This window comes from Aythya ferina, assembly GCF_964211825.1.
Source record: "Aythya ferina genome assembly, contig: HAP1_SCAFFOLD_103, whole genome shotgun sequence".
In the NCBI taxonomy this organism is placed as follows: domain Eukaryota; kingdom Metazoa; phylum Chordata; class Aves; order Anseriformes; family Anatidae; genus Aythya; species Aythya ferina.
The window spans coordinates 340,524-360,859 of NW_028181416.1; the positions used below are offsets into that span (position 1 = coordinate 340,524).

At 43.6% G+C, this 20,336-nt stretch overlaps 2 protein-coding genes across 2 annotated transcripts in view; both read left to right on the forward strand.

The window, feature by feature from the left end:
* LOC311428619 (ubiquitin carboxyl-terminal hydrolase 42-like) overlaps positions 1-20,336 on the forward strand; it is a 68,513-nt gene that overhangs the window by 30,623 nt on the left and 17,554 nt on the right. Inside the window, exons 3-6 of the mRNA XM_084539981.1 lie at positions 17,778-17,891; positions 17,988-18,119; positions 19,002-19,144; positions 20,197-20,244. The gene's annotated coding sequence lies outside the window, so the exon portion shown is untranslated. The remainder of the gene's footprint in view (positions 1-17,777; positions 17,892-17,987; positions 18,120-19,001; positions 19,145-20,196; positions 20,245-20,336) is intronic.
* LOC311428615 (ATPase family AAA domain-containing protein 2-like) lies at positions 5,725-16,694 on the forward strand (the record flags this gene model as incomplete). Its single annotated transcript, XM_084539978.1, has 8 exons — positions 5,725-5,738; positions 6,526-6,636; positions 8,316-8,470; positions 8,543-8,676; positions 9,142-9,279; positions 10,142-10,232; positions 10,660-10,853; positions 16,689-16,694. 8 exons carry the CDS (start codon positions 5,725-5,727, stop codon positions 16,692-16,694), a joined length of 843 nt encoding a protein of 280 aa, XP_084396104.1.

Consider the following 20,336-nt stretch of genomic DNA (forward strand, 5'->3'; position numbering starts at 1 on the left):
TACCCAGGCAACAAGCAACGCATCACAGAGCGTCATCAAGATGATAGGAGCCGCCAGCTGCTACCTTACAGGGCCACGGTGCCATGGTCCTGTGGGGTGACAAATGGAACTAGAATTAGGAGCGGTGGGCAGCGCTCACAACCAGAGCCTCCCAGAGAAGCCGCCTTGGCACACCTGGTTCGTGGCAACTTTTCCTGACATCTCTGGGCTCACCATCATTGCTACCAGCATGCCTTAGCAAGGAGCATGCAGAGGAAGTTGGCCAGGAAGTTTCTGCCGAGGTGGAGGAGGCTGTGGACGAGGAATAGTCCGTAGGGCTGGAGAAGGAGAAGGAGGAAGAGGCAGTGGAGGTGGAGGAGGTGTTGGAGGTGCAAGAGGCAGGGAAGGAGGAGAAGGAGGAGGAAAATGAGAAATAGGATTAGCAGGCGGGGGACGAGGAGGATGCGGTAGACAAGGAGGAGGCAGCGAATGAGGAGGAGGCAGTGGACAAGAAAAAGGCCGTGGATGATGAGGAGGAAGTGGTGGAGGAGGACGTGCTGGAGGTATCATAGAATCACAATTGTTAGAGGAGACCTTCACATTTGTCCGGTCTAGTCATCACTGTACTACCAATGTCACCCAATAAACCATGTTCCTAAGCACCAGCTCCAACCTGTCCTTGAACACCCTGCTCCTCTGGGGCGTCCTCCACAGGTCGCAGCCTCCTCTAGGGCAGATCCACCTGCTCCACCGGGGGCTCCTCCAGCCACAGGGGGGCTGCAGCGGGGAGATCTGCTCCACGGGGGACCCATGGGCTGCAGGGGGACAGCCTGCTCCACCAGGGGCCTCTCCCTGCACAGGCCGCAGGGGAACTGCTGCTGGGAGCCTGGAGCACCTCCTGCCTCCTGCTGCACGGACCTTGGGGGCTGCACAGAGCTTTCTCACTCCTCCCTGAGCCAGACGCTGCTGGGCAGCAGCTTTTGTTCCCTTTCTTAGATGGGCTCTCCCCCAGGCGCAAACATCATCCTTTTGCTCTGCGTTCTGGGCAGCAGCTGGTGGGTCCCTCCTGGAAGGAGCCTCCTGGCAGCGGCCCTGAGCTCCCATGGGGCAGCTGCTGCATTCTCCTCACAGAGGACACCCCTGCAGCCCCCCGCTCCCACAGCCTGGCCTTGCAAACCCAAGCCAAGACACCGAGCGAGCCTCCCTGATTGCCAGCCAGCAGCTGGCTCAGCCTGGGACCCCAGGCCAGTGCCCACAAGACTCTCCTGGGCCTTGAAAAGCAAGCCTTGTGGGGACGGAGCACCCACAAAGAACGGACTCACACAACAGGACTCCTTGCCAACACCGCCTCACAGACACCTGGGCCTTGAGCGGGTAGCTCACCTTGAGCGAGCTCATTTCCTTCCCAGTAGCTGAAATGTGCCATTTCGAGGGCATTTGGGGGCTACAGCGTGCTGCTGAGAGGGATGTTGGAGCTCCTGCAGGGCAGTGCTTCCACTAAGGCAAGGCCTTTTCTGCATCTTCTACTGCCCTGCAAGCGAGGATGCTTGGGGCACACAAGAAGCTGGCAGGGGACACAGCTGCAGGGATTGCAGGGATTCCTAAAGTCATAGCCAAATACAAGAAAGACAGGAGGACGTGATGCTTTTGATAGAAAGGAGCTTGCTTTGGGGTCCAAATCCGTCCCTTTTTCAGGGAAGGAAGAGATGTTGTGCATTTCTCTCGTCCCCCTCAGACAGCCACTGGGTGACGATGGTGCCAAGTGTCTGGAAAGAGACCTTGCTTTCTCAGGCCCAGGTGTCCAGCTGCACACCAAGGCCGTCCCTGGCTTCCAGGCGCAGTTGCCAGGCCCAAGGCTGAGCTCCCCTGTGAACCCCCAGCCCAGCAGACCTTGCTCCTGGCATTGTGGAGCAGCCATTTCACGGCAGCCTTTTCTCCTGGCAGTCAGCTTAGCGCCGAAAGCTCTGTCACCGGGACACCCGAGAGCCGTGGCAGCTCAGCAGAGAGTCACTGTCAGCCTTGGAGCTCACAAAGGTGGGTGGCCGCAAGTGCCCTGAGCGTCCAGCTCGCAATGAGGACTGCTGTGGCACTCAAATTGTCACCTGTTTGCTGCGATGCTGGGATACCTGCTCTGGTAGCCTGGCATCAGAGGCCAGGGAAGCCAAGCAGCTGGGATCCTTCTCTGAGGCAGGGGACACTGAGAGTGGAAATGGAAATGGGGCACAAGCCCTCCGCCTCTCAAAGGAACCCCTCAGATGTTTAGGTATAGTAAACTTATGTATATCTGTGTGACTCTAGACCACAACATGTTAGTGTTCTGGTTTGTCCACTGCTTTGTTGTGGGGGCTTTGAGTTGGCCTCTACTCTTTAGGTGAATGCTGACTTCATATCTATGGTGCACTTTATTCTTGAAATGGGAAGTTTCTACCAATTTCCTGTCCAAAGTTCCTCATAAGCCAACTGCAATCATCATTTCAGATGTATCTCCCAACTTACACATTTCCTAATTCTCCTTGATATTTACTCAAGAAATGCATTTTCACAGAGACATCATATTTTTCTCTCAACTGGCATCTGGCTGAGCAGAATGATGTCCTTTAATTCCCTTCCACACAATAGGCAACTTGTTCCTTCTGTCTTCTGAACACTTCCTCCTAAGTTCAATGTGAATACAAGTGGCAGAATTTTGCCTCATGTCTTAAATGTGTGGCAGGGCTGCCCTGTCAGGTGTATTTATACTGGAGAAAAAAAAAAAAAAAAAAAAAGAATAGCCATACACACCATATAACCACTTAACTTTTTCAGTTCTTCTGTTAACAGTGTATGAACATGGGGTTTTGTTGTTTTATTGTTTGTTTTAAACTCCTGACTGCCATATAGCAAACATGACAAAAAAAAAGAAAAACAAAAAAAAACACCCTTGGTTGAGAATCTCTAAGCATGGCTCTACTTTGTATTATCAAATGTCACTTCACCTGAACCATTTCAATCACAAGGGATATCCTTCTCTCAGGCTCGGTAGGACTTCCCAACTTTATGTCACCTGGAAATCTCAAAGCTCATATGAAATTTTTAGTCTTCGGCCACCATGTCCATACTGAACATACCTAAATTTGAAGTCATCTCTGCTCTGAATAGGAGGTTGGGTTTTCAGAGCTCCCTTCCAGCCTACATTTCTCCATGAGTCTTTGCCTCCTTAGCAGCTGCAGTTTCAGAACTGTCTCTGAGAATCACTACAGGGAACCTCTCCTTTGCCGGTAATTCCCTCTTCGAACAGTGTGAACAATTGCAAACTCCCTTGATTCACTTGCAGCCCCAAAGCCCAAATCCATAGATAATGTATCAGAAGCTCACAGAAAGTGAAATAGATGTAGTTCATCCCCTGTGTAGGGGAGCACTGGTCCTACAAAGGCAAGCTACTAAATTCTCTGGAAACAAATTAGCTTTAATAAATTATCTTGTAAATTCCACATTACCCGCTACTTCCCTAGTCTTATCTCTTCTTGCCACAAAACTTTGCCCAGCGTTGATGTCAAACTAACAGGCCTGCACTTGTCTGGATCACTCTTTACATTCTCCTGGACAGAAGTGTATTTGTTACTCTCCCATTCTGGGGACTATCCCTGATTTGCACGGTTGTGACGTATTTTTCCTACTTGAGTTGTTGTTCTGTGTGCCAATGCTGTTAATAGGCTAGGTAGATATCAGCTTGTCATTTTTCACTTGAATCACTGTAGATTTTTATTTCACCTCAGATGATGTTGTGCCTAGTGCCCTACCCTCATTTGCAATGGGAATCCTGTCACTGCCCTTAATATCACATTGTTGTTGCTGTTAGATGCAGGAAATAAGATTTGCAGCATTTGAGACATCATTAACTTTTGATCTATTTTTGCCTCGAGTATGCAACTGTCCTAATTTGTTCTCTTTGTTCCCCCTGGTTTCTGTGGCTTAAGTATCATTTACTATTATTGTTTAATTTCCTACGTGAAGGAGGTTTTGGGTCATTCGTACTTTATTTTTGCAGTTTTTAACCTCTGAAATGTACCTTTTCTCATTGCTTTTTTCCCATCTGAATTTTGAATTTTAACTCTGCCTTCTCTGCACTCCAGTCCCAGAGATGCTTAGTCAGACTCAATGATTCATTTCCTTAGATTTCAAAGTTTGCATTTGTAAGCCTCAAAACCTTCGTTCTAAGCCTGGTGTTGTCTGTCTTGAAATGTAAAATGAGAAAAGTCAGCTCATGATCAGACTTTATTCAAATCTTACTACATTTAAACCCGTACAGGAGCCAAGTCTAAAATGGTCTTATATTTTTTCACTTTTGTGAAGAAATCCATCACATAGTATATCTGTATGAGAATAAGTGGTAATCATCTTTCAGTCTTTTGCTGGGAAGTTGAAGTCTCCCGTAATTCCCATTATTGTTTATGTGTCTGATAACTGTAGACTGGAGCTAAGAGCAAAGAGCAGGCTAGCAAGGCTGTCTTTCTTTAGCAGCGATTTGCACAAAACCACTCTATTGCTGACCCATAACATTTCCCTAACCTCTGCTTCTTGCTAACACAAAGCACCATCTTATTCCATCCATTTGCCCTGGTTTCCAGACTTCCTGAGATTTATCAGTACTTGTATGGCATTCATGCCTTTATTTCACCCTTCCTGTGTTGACACTTGTCTTAAGAGTTTTAGATCCTGAACATGATCATCTCAAAGTTTGCCTGACAGTTTGGTCTTCCTCACATTGTCGTAGAGTATCAGGTCTCTACCACTTGAAATAGATTGTATTGGATTAGATTATTGGCACTGTCTCTTGTGCTGCTAGTCCATTATCTTCGCGGTCCATACAACTGGCCATCAGCGGACATGAAGTGGCCTTATCCTGCCCATTTACCTGTCTGGAAATCAGCCACTCTCTCTGCCTAGAACAGGGAATGGATTTTCCTCAGCTTTCTTCAAAAGCTCTGAAGTTTTCTGTGACCTTTCCACTTTTATGGTATGATAAGCTTTTGCTTCCACTGAAGGGTAGAAGTCATTACGAATAGTGCCAACAAAACAGAAACATAACAATGAAAATGATATTTGAATTCAGAATAGGTATTTAAAAAGTTCACCTTCTCCAGCACAAATGGGGAAAAGAAAAAATAAAATATATAAATAAATAAATAGAGCAGTCCTAAATCATCAAAACTGGCCAAAGAATTAGAAGAAGCACTATTTTTCCAAGGCTGCAATGTTTTCCATTCATCTCACTGGGCCAGCAGAGCACTAGAGAGCTGGATGCACTGAAGTCCTGGCTCATACCCTAAATGACCTGCAGGAAGATCTTCTTATCTCTGTCCCCCCGTTTCTCCTTTCAATCTCTGTTTTGTCTGTTTGTATCACTAGCTATCAAAGCGCTACTGAGATATGCACGTGCAGCACCCAGCACAACCTTGTTTCAGGCTCCAGTGGGACCTTTAGGCATTACCATCCTATAAACAAGTAACAGTGATAGTGAGTGTAATTACAGTCGTCAAACTATTCCAGCTCCACATCATTAGCCATGCCCTGAGCTAAATAACATTTTAATCAGTCAGATATGTCACCTGTGGCTTTCTTCACTGTCACTTGCAATCCAGCAAACTTCTTCCTTCATGTTTCTAGATTAGACAGAGGGTTCTTAACTGCAGACATCCACTTCCCTGTTCAGGAAGCAGTGAGACCTTTCATCTTCACACAGAATTAAGATGATATCCAAGCATCATGAGACACAGCGCGTATGTCTCCTAAGCCCATCCCATAAGAGCAGGACATTTACCTCACATGAGAAGAAGACTTAATGCAGAGGCAAAGCAAGATACTCGGTGTCAAAGCCATGTCTGGATGAGCATTAAAGACAGACCAATATTACCCAGTACAGGAGGAAAATCTATCATTTGAAGAAGATTATTGTCTCTGATTATTAGTTTCAAAATTAGTTTTTTCTTTGGATTTCCTCTGAACTTAAACTTAGTTTGGAATGCCTTTGGTTTTGAATAGTTCTGAAATTGTATTACTTCTCCTAAGTAAGTTGATAGTCTGTTCTATTTACGTGAAATTCAAATAATATAGTGAAGGATCTGCCATCACTTTTACTGTGTGCCAGGCTGAGAGCCTTCCTGTACTTAAAGGCAACCTATAGGAAAGCTGGGGAGGGGGTCTTTATCAGGGCCTGGAGTGACAGGACATGGACTAATAGCTTTACACTGAAAAGTTAGATTTCTAATATATTTTAGAAAGAAATTCTTTACTGATAGTACTTCACATCCAGCCCCTCCAGCCCCTGGCATGTTCCCTGCAGCCCCTCCAGCCCCTGGCATGTTCCCTGCAGCCCCTCCAAGCCTGGCACAGGCCCTGAGAGCTGGCTCCGGGGACGACCCCATTGCTGTCTCAGGCGCCAATACACACAAGGGGAAGGAATGCATGCAGAAGTCATCTCGTTTCGGAAGGGCAGAAAGTCCTCCCAAGAAGGGGAAGGAGCAAGAGGAAGGCGAGGCAGCCTACCCCAAGGTAGGGCCATCCCAGGGCACAGGAAGCTGTTGGAAAGGAGAGCAGAGAGAAAAGCAGCAGGAAGCAGGTGATCCCCATCCCTGGGCGAGCTGCGAGCCATGGGACAAGATTGCAGCTGTCCTCCAGGTGAGCACATTGTCAGCTGGCTGCTGCGCTGCTGGGATAGCAGCTGCGGGAGCCTGGCAGCAGAGGGCAGGGAAGCCAAGCAGCTGGGATCCTTCTCTGGGGAAGGGGGCACTGAGAAAGCGCTTGCAAACGGGGCACAAGCCCTCAGCCTCTGGAGGCGTGAAGGAAAGGGATCCCTTCTGGGAAGATGCTGTGGGCTTGCTGAGGCTCGAAGAACAGACGGTGCTGGCTGCTACCAGCGTGCTGCAGCAGCGGCAAGACAGAGCCGTGGTGGTTTTCCTCAGCTGGGCAGCTGAGCTCCAGCACAAGCGCTCTCTCCCTGCCCCTCCTCCAACGCCAAGGGGAGAAAAGAGGCTGGCAAGGGCTCAAGGGCTGCCAGAAGGACAGGGAGATCACTCCACAAGGAGCGTCACGGGCAAAGCAGGCTCAGCACAGCCTGTTCCAGTCCAGCCCGGGGCCTGCTCCTGAGGGGGCTCTCCACAGGCCGCGGCCTCCTCCAGGCCACAGCCACCTGCTCCACCGGGGGCTCCTCCAGCCACAGGGGGGCTGCAGCGTGGAGATCTGCTCCACGGGGGACCCATGGGCTGCAGGGGGACAGCCTGCTCCACCAGGGGCCTCTCCCTGCACAGGCCGCAGGGGAACTGCTGCTGGGAGCCTGGAGCACCTCCTGCCTCCTGCTGCACGGACCTTGGGGGCTGCACAGAGCTTTCTCACTCCTCCCTGAGCCACACGCTGCTGGGCAGCAGCTTTTGTTCCCTTTCTTAGATGCAAGATCTTCTTAAATTCAGTCCAGCCAAGTAGGAAAAGTAAATGTGGACAGCTGTATCTTGGCAAAGAAGATAGTAGGGAGCAAGGAGGTTCAGCAGTCAAGATGGAAGGTGATGCCATGAGGCTTACAGGCTAGTCATGTTCTAGTGAAACCCAGCCTGAAGAAGAAGAAACCTGCCTGACTACTTGATGTGAATAACAGACTCTGTTCAGCTCTTTCCTAACATAGAAACGGTGCTGACTGCTTCTTCAGAGTAACAGAAGTTCGTGATACTACTGAAATAGTTGTGGTTCAGATGTAGATCTGATTTCTCCTAAGCACACTGAATTCACAACTGTTGATCCTCCAGAGGAGGCTTTGCAATTGAACACCTGGAGAATAGGTAAATTTCCCGCTGTTGTTCTCCTCTCCTCTTGTTTTGTTTTGTTTTGTTTTGTTTTGTTCCTAGTAGCATAGGCTTAAGACTCTGAAGAAACAGGCTGCTTTTTTTCATTTCCAGCACTGGCTGTTCCTCCTGAGCCCCGCCTTCTATTTTTGCAGTCATAGGATATGTGAATGTAAATTCGTGGAGAGAGGTAGAAAACTCTTTCAACTGGTGTTTTTTTGGCTATGTGGGGAGAACAAATAGAGTGGCTTTGAATATTCTGGCTCTTATTCAGAGCAGCATGTGGAGGGAGACAGATGCGTTTGCTTTTTTAGTGCAATGGCTTCAGAAGCAAGAGGGGCAAAAGCACTTTCTCTGGGAGCTGAAGAAGGTGTCCTAATCACAGGAGAGGTTTCTAAATGGCATATCTTTGCGAGCGTTCCTTTAGTCCGGAGGTTTTTGTTTGTTTGTTTGCCTTTGGAAGATTTTACTCGTAATATTCATGTCCTTCAGCAGAAGTGAGAAATGTGATTTTATTTTGTGCAGTGTCGCGGACCCTCCGAAATCTCCTGGGAATGATGAATACCTCGCCCAGTACCAATGTGATGACGGTAGAGACAAGGAGAAACCAAGAAGATCAAAAGAACGTGGCCTCATTTCAAAAGAAACCGTTTTGTACGGCAAAGAGTCTTGTGAGCCTGGTGAGAAATTGCGGCAAACTTCCTCTCTCAAGTCTGACACTGAATGTAGCTCTAAAAACCTTTCCTCCTCAGCTGTTACAGAGAGATGCCAAGATACAAAGGACGAGACTAAAACCACTGAGAAAAAGCATTACCGAAGCAAGAGGGAACATGCTCCTAGTGAAGAGAAGGAGACTCAAAAAGCAGATCCTTCGAGCAAGAGAAGGGTAAAGTTGAATACAAAGAATACAAACTTGAGCTCCTGATTGGCTTCATGCTGAACTCTGTGCTGTTCTTGTCCTAATCTTGGTCTCTCCATAGATAATATGGTTTAAATCCAAAGAGAATCATGCGATGAGGAAGATCTCACTGCAACAAATTCAACATCTAAAATCAAAGTTGACATTTTCCGTGATTTTCTTCCTGAGCAGAAGTGTGCGGTACTCCTTTTATATTAACGTAGAGATTATTTCAAACAGTCTTGAAGTGCTTGATGACTTAACAGTCTGCAGATTTATTATCAAATCAAAAAAAACCCCGACTTGGTAGACTATTTTTTTCCCAGTTTTGAATGACCACTAGGAAGAAGGTTATTCCGGCATCAAGAAAGTCATGTGGAATGTAACAAAATGTACTGAACCAGTAAGTAAAACTTATATTTTTCTATTATTTCCATTGTTTCAACTCTTCAGATGCTTATGGATGGCATAGATAACAGAGGGGAGATCGTGGTAATCGGAGCTACCAACAGACTGGATTCTGTAGATCCTGCTTTACAAAGACCAGGACGCTTTGGCAGAGAGTTCTTCTTCAACTTGCCAAATAAAGAGGTGAGAACTTAAATTCAACGTTAGTGCTACCATGGCAAAGTCCAACTTTATAGGAAAAAAATAATTGACAACTTGAACAAACGAGTGATATGTGGAGACACTGCATTGTTCCATGGAGGGCAAATCTGGTACTGGATATATATGGTCAGGATGATACCACCAAGTAGTTAGTTCTATAATCAAACCTTTCATTCCCCAAGTTGTACCTGTTTGCTTAATTATTTAGTCGACTTGGGTGTTTTCATCATGAAGTTGTGTTTTTGGTCTCAATCCTTCGCTTATGAATGAATAGGGGATGTGTTTGCATTTGATTGTGCCCCTGCTCGGTGGTAGTAGTTTGAGTCATAATTCTTTTCTTCTTTATAGTAATCGTAGCAATTGGAAGCATTGTGCCAGAAGTGCTTTCTGTGAATTTACTGACTGAAAATCAAATGTGATGAAGTAATGAGACTGTCCCAATGAAAGCTTGCTAAGTTTTAGAGAAGTTTTTTGGACAGCAAAGAAATGTTTCTGGATAAATTTTTCATTACAGTATTTTCTTCTGGGTCCTTAGGTCTCGTAGTTTGGAAACTTGTTATTGAAGCTATAAATGCCTTTTCTTTCACTGTAGGTTCCTAGAAAAAGTTCAGTATAACAAATAAGAACTATTCAATTTCCTGGTTGACAATGCAGAGTGTATATTAAATAACTGTAAAATACTTGAAAGTTGAGCAAGTAAGAAAAGCGTATTAATAGATGAGGGGTTTTGAGGGAGGACTGTTTTGTTTTTTGTTTACTTGTTTGCCTTTTGGTTTGTTTGTTTCTTGTTGGTATTTTTAAGGAAAACTTGGGACAAGCTAAAATGCAATGATTTTGCTTCCAGGCTAGAAAAGAAATTGTCAAGATTCATACTCGTGACTGGACCCCTCAGCCACCGGACATGTTGCTTGATGAACTAGCTGAGAAATGCATTGGTAAGACTGAAACAGAAACGGATTCTTGCTTGTGACCAAGTTGTAAAGAACCTTAGCTTGTACCAGGCAGTACCCATGCTCTTGTGCCTTGCTGCACAAGTAGTCAACGAGGCAGCTGGCACACCTTCATAGCAATCAGAGTGAGATGCTTTCATCTATTTACTCTTTGTTGTCGTTCCTCTTGTTGTCTAAGAACGTTAAATGGTTCTGGGGCATCTTCCTCAAGAGTATAGTTTTTGATGAGGAGTCTGCTTCAGCTGCATAAGCGCAGGATATCAGGCAGTGAGCAACATGAAACTTCCCTGCAGAGCGGTAGCACTTTGAATTCCCTGTTATGCTGTTTGGTTTTGGCCTTACAAATTCTTTAAATGTTGCATGTTGTAAACCTGGGCCTTGACTGATGTAACGTTTGATTTTTGTTTGTTAGGATACTGTGGTGCAGATATCAAATCTTTATGTACTGAAGCTGCGCTGTGCTCTCTACGCCGATGCTATCCTCAGATTTATGCAAGTAGGGAGAAGTTGCTACTAGACGTTAATTCTATTAAAATAAAAGCGAAGGACTTTTTCATGGCTATGAAGAAGGTTGTTCCAGCTTCAAACCGGATCGAGACTTCGCCCGTACAAGCACTCTCACCCATTTTCAAGCCACTTTTTCAAAGATCAGTAGAGAATATTTTACAAGTTGTGCAGAAGATCTTCCCGCATGCACAGCTTGCACTAAAGGAGGACCGACAGCAAGGTATAACCACAGCATCCACTTCTTTATAATTCTGCTAAAGCAAAAACTTGTGGTTTGTGCAATCAACTTAAACCTTTCAGACATAATGGTGGTAGAATTTTATTATTTGCATGTGCGTGTCTTTTTTTTGGGCAAGTCTGGAATATAACACATAGGTTTTATTGTGGATTCAAAACTGAAATGCCAAATGGAAGCTCTGAATGACTCAATACACAGTAAAGGAAGATGCGTTCTCTACTGAAGCATGCTGCTTCTGACGGCAGCTAAGATAATTAGCATTTGTAGAGGTTGACTTGAGGTTTGAAGTATAATGCACCTATTTTTCTTTAAAAAATCAAAACTCAGATCTTTGGAGGGGAAGCATTTCTAGGTCAATGTTTCTAATTCCTTTCTGAAGAATGTCAGAACCAGGATACAAGTATAACTGGTCTAAGCTAAATATTGTTTTAGCTATCGTCCTTTTTAACCAGTCTCCTAATTTAAATGTTTGTGGATCGTACTATACACGTGAGATCAATTAGCATTGATACTTACTAGATGAATGGAATTCTGTGGCCATCACATCCTTTATCCCTGTGCTTTCATTGTGGGAACCTCCTCCAGAAAGAAATGGTCTTGTTTGTTTCTTTTTTAGCTATTAAGCAACTGCAGAAAGTGTTTGTAATCTCCTTTATTCTAAGGGGGAGAAAAAAATCACCAAGAGTAGCGTACCTTACACGTACACATCAGTGGGACTTAGTAGAGCTTTGTAGGGCCTTGTGCCATCTCCTTAGATCTGTGGTGGGCTGAACTCTAGGAAATAGCTTTCAGTGTGTGCTCTCAAATGAAGAAAGGGTTTTGGCACTGATTTAGAAGCTGTATTAATGGAAGAGAAAGAGACAAAGGCTATTCAGGAAAGTTAACAAACCTCTTTTGCCTTTCAGAGCATTTCAATCCTATTTTACAAGATGATATGTTTGACAGTGATGACGATGCATGCTTGGTTTCTGGAGATGAATTAAAAGATGGAATGCCTGACGGACCAGAGAAAAAACGCCTCTGTTTCAGCAGGTAAAGAAAGATAGATCCCTGTTACGTTTAAATTCTCAGGTCTGCTGAGTCTTTGTGAACAGTTCCAGCTGTTAAAAGTGCGAGGGGTGGTAGAGGAAGGGGCAACATCAAGTTTGTGTGTTGAAGGGGTGCTTGGTATTCACAAGAAGAAAGGGTGGAGGGACTAAAGTTGTAACGAAGTTGCTCTGAATGACCAAATTGAAAAGCCCAGGCTTCTCTTTGTAAGCCAAAGTGATCCGTAGACTACCAGAACAGGTTGACTTAATCCATGGCATTCTTTGAAAGACTCAAGACCACATAAATGTGCTGTCTGTCCTTTTAGCTAAAAATACCCCAACTTTATGGGTTTGTGTTGCCACCTTTTGCCCTTCTGTTTTCCAGGATTGTTAAACCAGTAGTGAATTATGTAGCAGAAAGAAAACTGAGAAATGGCTTGTTAAAACACCTTGAGAAAAAATTGAATGGTGTCTTTATTTGTTAAGCCACCAAGTTGTGTTAATCTTGTGATATTTTAGTATGGAAGTCATGCAAGCCCACAGTTGGAAAGTTAGATCATGTTGTCACAGCTGGATCAGTTATTTTTCTCCGTTTCTATTGCTGTGCTGTCCAGAAGATTTTCTGTGCTTTAGAGCAAGGCTAAGTCTCTAGCATCTTTGATTTAAGCCAGCAGAGGTACAGCCTGATTGTAGTGGGGAAACAAATGCTCCTCACCAATTTATTTTTAAATAAAAATAAATTTATAATAAAGTAAATAATAAATATATAATAAATAATAAATTTATAATAAAGTAAAGCAAGATTGCAGGGATATTAATTTGCAGTCTTGGTTTACTAAAGAATAGGAAACACAAGGGAAGAAGGTGAAACAATTGGAATGAGTGAATAACTTAACTGGAAATCTTACATGTATTTAATGTACCGCTGCCATTTGGATTATTTGGGGAGGGAAAAGAAAGTCTATAGGAAAATTACTTGGAACATCTGTGTGTCTATTCAGCACCTCATTTATAAGCTTGTTTTCTTAACTCTTGTTCTAGGAGTGCTTTCTGCGAACCAACATCACGCCAGCCCCGTCTGCTAATAGTAGGAAAAGAAGGGTACGGCCAGGTTTCTTACGTGGCACCCGTGGTGTTGCACGCTTTGGAGAAGTTTCCCGTTCACACCCTGGACCTTTCTGTTCTGCTTACAAACGTTGCATCGCCAGAAGAAATCTGCGGACAGGTACCTTTTTTTCTTTTTCTTCTCATCGGATTCACTGACTGTATGTAAAGGATCAATCGAGTTGCAAGTAAGGTGAGCAAAATTAATTGGTAATGGAGGTGGCCTTGTTTTAATGCGCTGGGATGTTTGCTTCTGTCTGAAAATCCCCTTTTCTTTTAGACAGCACCACAAACAATCTGGATGTTGTACATGTCCACATTTTCCATACCCAGTTTTACAGTGAGGCTGTTGCTAGCAGCTCAGGAAGCTGGGCGGTGTTGCTAATAAACATCTCTTTGTGGAAAGAAATGCTGTTCATGTCACTGGGATCCAGAAAGTAGTTCTCATTGCCTCCTAAGACTGTGTGCTCCCAGTAGATGGCTCTGTATCAGACTGCATGTCGGCTACTTTTTGTAGGCTTCTTCTAAATTATATTAGTAAGGCAACCGAGGTTTGGGGCTTCTGTTTATTTTGCTTTCGCACGGACATACACAACTTGTGCTGTTGCAGTATGTGCAATAAAAGCATTAACATTCAGAAAACACTTCATTTGCACAGTGATGTGGTTTTAACTAGAAAAAATGAACAGATTTGGTGTTTTTACTTTTAGGCAGGAAATCCATTTTCTTGTTTGGCATCACTACCTTAAAATATTTTTACCTTTAGTGGAAACGTTTGAGAGCCATACAAGTAAGGACAGACATGTTACACGACTGAATACTGATGTGTCCCTTAAGAGGGACATTTCCTTTCTTTGTTATGCGATGATTGTGGCTGTGGCCATATAGCTACGGTGTCTAGCCACTGCCTGAATATATCCTTCCCATCTTCTGACTAGAGTTCTCCGAATACTGATAATCTGAAAGGGTGCACAGAGAAATTCCTTATGTGAAAGGATGCTTGCCACTCTGTTCACGTAGTTTCATTTCATGGGGCAGTCAGATGGCTATGTAGCTATGTATTAACAGGTTCTTGTACGTGTTTTAGTTTTCTTACGCAAGCTTTCCTTTTCACTAGCTGATCCGAAATGCTCAGAAGACAGCACCAAGCACAATTTATGTCCCAGATATCCATTTATGGTGGGACAACGCTGGACCTGCCTTGAAACTTACTTTTCTAACTCTACTACTTAACATTCCAGCATTTTTGCCAGTTTTGCTGCTTGCTACGTCTGATGTACGTCACTCAGATCTCCCAGAAGAGGTATTTGTCAATACTTTCCTTACTATTTCTTCAGTGTCTTGTAATTTATGAATGCTTTCAGCATCAAAATGCTGTGCTTTCTTAAATGCATGCTGTTATTACTCAGGCACCCTAACAAATCACTTAAAATTTGCTTAGAGAAAAAGAATACTGTGAAAGCATCTGCTTAAGGTTTTTTCTGAGTCAAGCAAGTGACTTTCACCCCCTTCTCACACATGCAAATAATAAATTAATACAATAATTCTGATGGCTACAAAGTGGTTTAGTCAAGAATATGAAGTGCTTGAAATTACAAGAGGATGTTTTTACTGAAGAGATTTCTTCTGACAGTCTGCCATTCCATGCTACGTTGGGTAAACTGCTAATAATGCAATTTAGTAGAGAATTGAAACACTTTGATTAAAAAAAAATAAGTAAATCAGTTTCTTTCTTCATATAGGCCAAAGCTTTCCAAGCTGGAAAGCTGAGTTCCAATTTCTGCTAAAGTAACTTTGGAATCGAATTCTAGTTGTAATCCTAAATAAACTGTAGTAAAAGTAGGTGCAGAACTTCATTGACTTCTGAGAGTTTACATTAAGGGAAGGTGCCCAAAACAGGACCACACTGTTCTCATTCTGATGATTTGGTCTCAGTCACTGGGGGAAGAGAACGGGTCTTACCTAGACGTGTTTATTATCAACTGCTTTGAAAGTGCTTGTGTTCCCACAGAAGTTTTTGTACAGGCTGTAAATTCCTTCTAAAATAAGTAGTGAAATTCCTCACCTACCTTTTAATACTAGAACTTGAAAATGGAGGAAGACGTAGAGGTACTAGCTACTTCAGACACCTTTTGGTAGAGAAATAAAAACTCAGCAAAAAGCCCTCACTTGTCTGCTGAAGCCTGTCTCTTCCCTCAATAGCCATAAAGGTTCTAAGTAAAGGCTGCAGCAAGGCAAGTAAATACAAAGGAGGCGCTGTTGGATGTGGTGAAAGCCATTACTTTACCAGTGTAGCGTACAATCCCTTCAGCGAGCTTTAATTCTACAGGTGATTCTTAAAGGTGATATTTGAATTTGCCGTGCCAACCTGTGAAAATGTAGCCTTTTAAGGCCAGGAAGATAACTTTTTTCAGTTTGTGTTCTTCAGGTTATAATTAATTTGAAAAGGTACTCGTCTTTTTGGAATAGAAGATGAGTTTTTTGTGGCCTTAAATCTGAAATGTCTCTCCTCCTTCTGCTTTAGATGCAAAAATGATTTAATACGGAATTTGGAGAAGTGTGCAATATTGAGTTGCCTGGTAGGGCAGAGAGAGCAGCCTTTTTCTGAGGACCTAATTCTAAATGAAGTGGCTAAGCCTCCTGTAAAGAAAAGAGGTGAGGAGGATATGAGAAGTACATCTAAAACTTTCCTATCGAAGTTACTAGCTCTTTGGGCTTTGCTTTGGTGGTCATTTTCTGTCAGTAATTTGTCATATGCTTGTATTTGAGTACTGTAAATTGGCCAATTTTTCCTGATGAATTGAAGTTGATTGGACATTGGAAGTCGTGCCTGTAGCACCACCAGCTGAGCCTCAGAAGCCACAAGAGTGATCCCCACAAAAGTAGGGATGCTGGAGGAGGAAGAGGAGGATACCTTGCGTGACCTTAGAATTTTCTTGAGGGACGTTACTCACAGACTTGCCACTGACAGACGTTTCAGGGAATTTGCAAAGCCCGTTGACCCACAGAAGGTAAAGTAGTGCTGATCCGTGTGTGTCTGTAACTTCTCAGTGTTTGTACTTCTCAGCGTTTTGGGGAAGGTTCAACTTTGTTTTTAGGGCTGCACTGTTAGGATTTTGCAAGAAGCAGAGGCAGTGCTTTTACTTCTGCTGACTCTCAAATGTCTCTTATGGGATTATTTGCTGAAAGCCCTGGTTTCATTCTAAAAAGCCAGTCCAAATGCCAACACAGTTTGCTCGTGAAAAGGCTTTGATATGTAGGCATGTCACAGCACTGAAAAGCACAGAGATCTTTCCTTATAATGACAAACAGTATTTACAGGACTACTTGAATGAAGTCTAAAGCCCTTTCTTGGACTGTCAGTTCCTGTGGGAACAGGAATAGGAGCAGCAGTTTGTAAAAATAAGTTTTGAGATCCTGTTCTCTGTTTCATCTGGAACTCCTCAATAGGAATCAACCATAAGTGCAGTGTGTTTTCTTTTTCCTCCAATTGGCTGCTTAGATGCCTTTTTCTCCTTAATTTATGAGATAAGCCTAAACTAGGGGCGTATATTTCAAAGACAGGTGTAACTTGAATATACCTGGGGATCAGCAAAGTCGTCTTCATGTGGGCCTCCACTGGCTTTTCTTCCCCTTTTCTCCTAGGTTCTTGAGCTGTGAAAAATCTAGACAGATACATATGTCCTCATCTGAACTGGTCATTAGGCTCCTCTTCTGCTCTGAGGGAAGAAATGAGCACCTCAGGGCCCAGTTATCTCATTCTAAAGTAGATGCCTGCAATAGGTACTTCACAGGTGCAATTCATGCACCTTTTCCTCAATGTCGACAACAAAGAGAATGCCGGATGGCTTGCTCAGCTTTCACTGTTGTGATTTTCTGAAGCAAAGTGAAATGAATCTCCCACCCTCAGTGTTTCTTCTCTACCATGCACGTGCTTCTGACCTCCCTACTTCTTGTTGTCCTCTCGTGGCCGCTCTAATGAAAAATGAAAAAGCCCTTCCATTTTTGAGAAGCAAACTGGTTAATTTCAGCATCTTCTGATGCATCGCAAATGTTCAGAGTTTTTAGGAAGTCGTTTATTTAAAGTCTTCAGAATAACTTTGGTAGACAGTGTGCAAGGTTAAGAAAACCTCTGAATGCTTGTATTTGATCTGCAGGTACCTGACTATGCCACAAGGATTAAAGAGCCGATGGATCTTTCAACAGTTCTGACTCAAATTGACTCGCGCCAGTACCTCACTGCAGGAGACTAGCTGAAGGACATTGATCTAATCTGTAACAATGCCTTAGAGTACTACCCGGATCAAAGATCTACAGGTGAGGACGTGCTTTTTAGCCCTAGTTTAAAAAATCTGTCGAACGTATAGATGGATAAATGCTGTGTGCGCACAATAGACTTCGGATGGATTAGATGATTTTGGACGTCCAGACTGTAAATATTTTATCATTTTGCTACTTGGGCATGGAATTGTGATATAAGTGTTCCCAAGGAACTAGTGCTTTTGTTTTAATTAACTTCGATGTTGTTATGCTGAAAATATTCACTGAGAGAACCTTTTGGAACAAACCTATGAAGAAAGCAATTTTTTTCTGTGATCAAAACAGTTTCATTGGTTGGTAGACAACATTCAGTTAAAGTGTGTAAAATTTCAGATAGTCACAGCGCCTATGTTTTGCAAGACACTGCATATTCAATGGTGAGGAACGAAATGGATACAGAGTTTAGACGACTTTGTGAACAAATTAAAGAATCTCGTGAGAAAAGAGGTACGTGCTTTAACGCTAAGGATTTGAAGACTTGTCTCTGCATTTGTAACTGAAAATGCACGACGAAGATCTTTGGTATCTATTCTTTCTTGCAAGGTCGCACCTCTGCAGCGTGTGCTCCATGCGACAACTCCAAGTCACCACAGCAGAACCCTGCTACTGAAGACGAGAAACCAGATGAGGAGATGCCAGCGGCACCTGTAGATGCCAGTACACCCATTTCTAATGGCAAGTTGCATTTTATTCAGCTGCTCTTGTCGTTCATACCTTCTCTGTTCTTGAGGCGCAACAGGTGTCTCTGATGCCTGGCTCTTTATGGCAGAGGTAGTTTGTTTTCAAATTGACTTCCAAATGGGAGAGAGAAATCCAGAGGTCATTCATTCAATATAGCGATGAATTAAAGTTCAAAGAAAGTTGGTTCATTTGATGTACTCTTACTGGAACTTCATTTTGTAAACAGAACGACCCCCCACTCAAGGATATGACAGCTTCCCTCCCGTACTAAAAATGATAGTGCTCACCCTTGTAGGAGCAGCAATGTGAAGAAGGTCAAGGGCAGTAAGAAGGGTTCGAAGCTTTGATATAACAAGCCTTACACTTTTTTTGACAGAGCTCCTAATAAGCATCTTTAGCAAGGTCTGGAGATGGGAGAAAAACTCAAACTAGATTTTAATTCTAGGATGTATAATGTCAAGCTTGACTGTTCCTCTGAACAGTCAATTGAATTATTTTTTTTTTTAATTTAAATTAATTAGTTTATTTTTTTTAATTTAAATTCATTTGAATATAAAGTTTTTTGTTTTTGTTGTAGTTTTTCACGAAACACTAAGTTTATGTGAAAGGTTTTGCTGCAATATCTTTTTGCCAAGGATATTAAGCTTAAGTTATCCACAAGAAAACGGTGGGGAAAGGGAAGCTTTAGTTTTGAAAGCTTTTTTTTTTTTTTTCTCTCCCGGTTTTTCTTGAGCACAGCAGCGTTTCAGTGTCTGCCTGCCATTAGTTGCCCCACTACCAAGTCAGGAGGGTCAATTAAACTTGCGTGAGGCAGAATTTCTTTATCTGAGTCTACGTGGTTCACATAAATATATTCTTGTTTCCTTCTTTCCCTAGGATTATTCTTCTCCCAGTATTGAATGTTTCAACAGACACCGTTTAAGATCAATGAGCAAAAGCATCCTGCGGTGTTCAGTCTCCAGCTTTGAAGAAAGTATGGCGGTACTGAGGGGAAATGTCAAGAGAAGATGCTTTTCAAGGTACTGTATTTCTATATGTTCAATCTCTGTTCGATTTGTAGATTGAAAAGCAAGAGAGAAAGCATGTGCAGTGAGTTGTGGCCTGATAAACCTCCGGCTAAAATCAGCAGAGGCCTATGAGCATGCTGATGGCGTACCAGTACCTTAAAACTAGAATCCCTCTTCTCAGTGAAAGTCTTCTGCTTTTCTAAAAAAACCTGTTTTTTTCCCCAACCCCTTTGAGGTGTTGTTGTGGTTTAACCCGGCCGGCAGCTAAACACCACACAGCCCTTCTGCAACCCTCCCACCTCCCTCTCTGGGATGGGGGAGAGAAACGGGACAGTGAAGCCCGCGAGTTGAGATAAAGGCAGTTTATTAAGACAGGAAAATAATAATAATGATGGTGATGATGATAGTACTGCTACTAGTAATGTGTACAAAACAAGTGATGTACAATGCAGTTGCTCACTACCCGCTGACCAGTGCCCAGCGTAACCCCTAGCAGCCCGGCTGCCCCGCCCTATCCATGGTGCAGCGTGTTGCCATAAGGCATAGAATTCTTTGGCCAGTTGGGGTCGGCCATCCTGAGTCTGTCCCCTCGCAGCTGTTGCTGTGCGCCGATTCTGATCGCCAGTAGGACAGTGAGACACCGAAAGGTCCTTGGCTTGTTGTAAGTACTGCTCTGCAGCAATTGAAACATCGGGGTGGTATCAGCAATCTTCTAAACATCCTTTCACACATTCTAAGCCAAAACATAGCAACCTACCCGCTACTAGGAGGAGAACTAACGCTGTCCTAACTGAAACCAGGACATGTATCTTTTCCACTTGGGTGCTATTGCTCATAATTTTGAGAATTCAACATGAGCAAGCTAGGAAATGTGGGTACATACAGAACCGCGTGTATATGGCACGCAACAGACTTGGGATGTGGATCCTGCGTGAGGCCTACAGGCTTCTCTTTGTATACCATGGAGCACTGGCTTGTAAACATGGTGAAATTTCCCATCCTTGATGGGTCTAATACAACAAGTCTTTTCTCCCTTCTCTGCCCTGTCCTCTTTCTTAATGTAGGCAGTTGAGAAAGCTAAAATTGGAACGAAAAAAAAGAATATAGCACAGGTAAGTGGCTGTAAGTCCCCGGGATACCTATTTGCGCAGGTTACTGAAGAGGATGGCACTTGGTCACTCCATGGCTTTCATTTGGCCCCAAA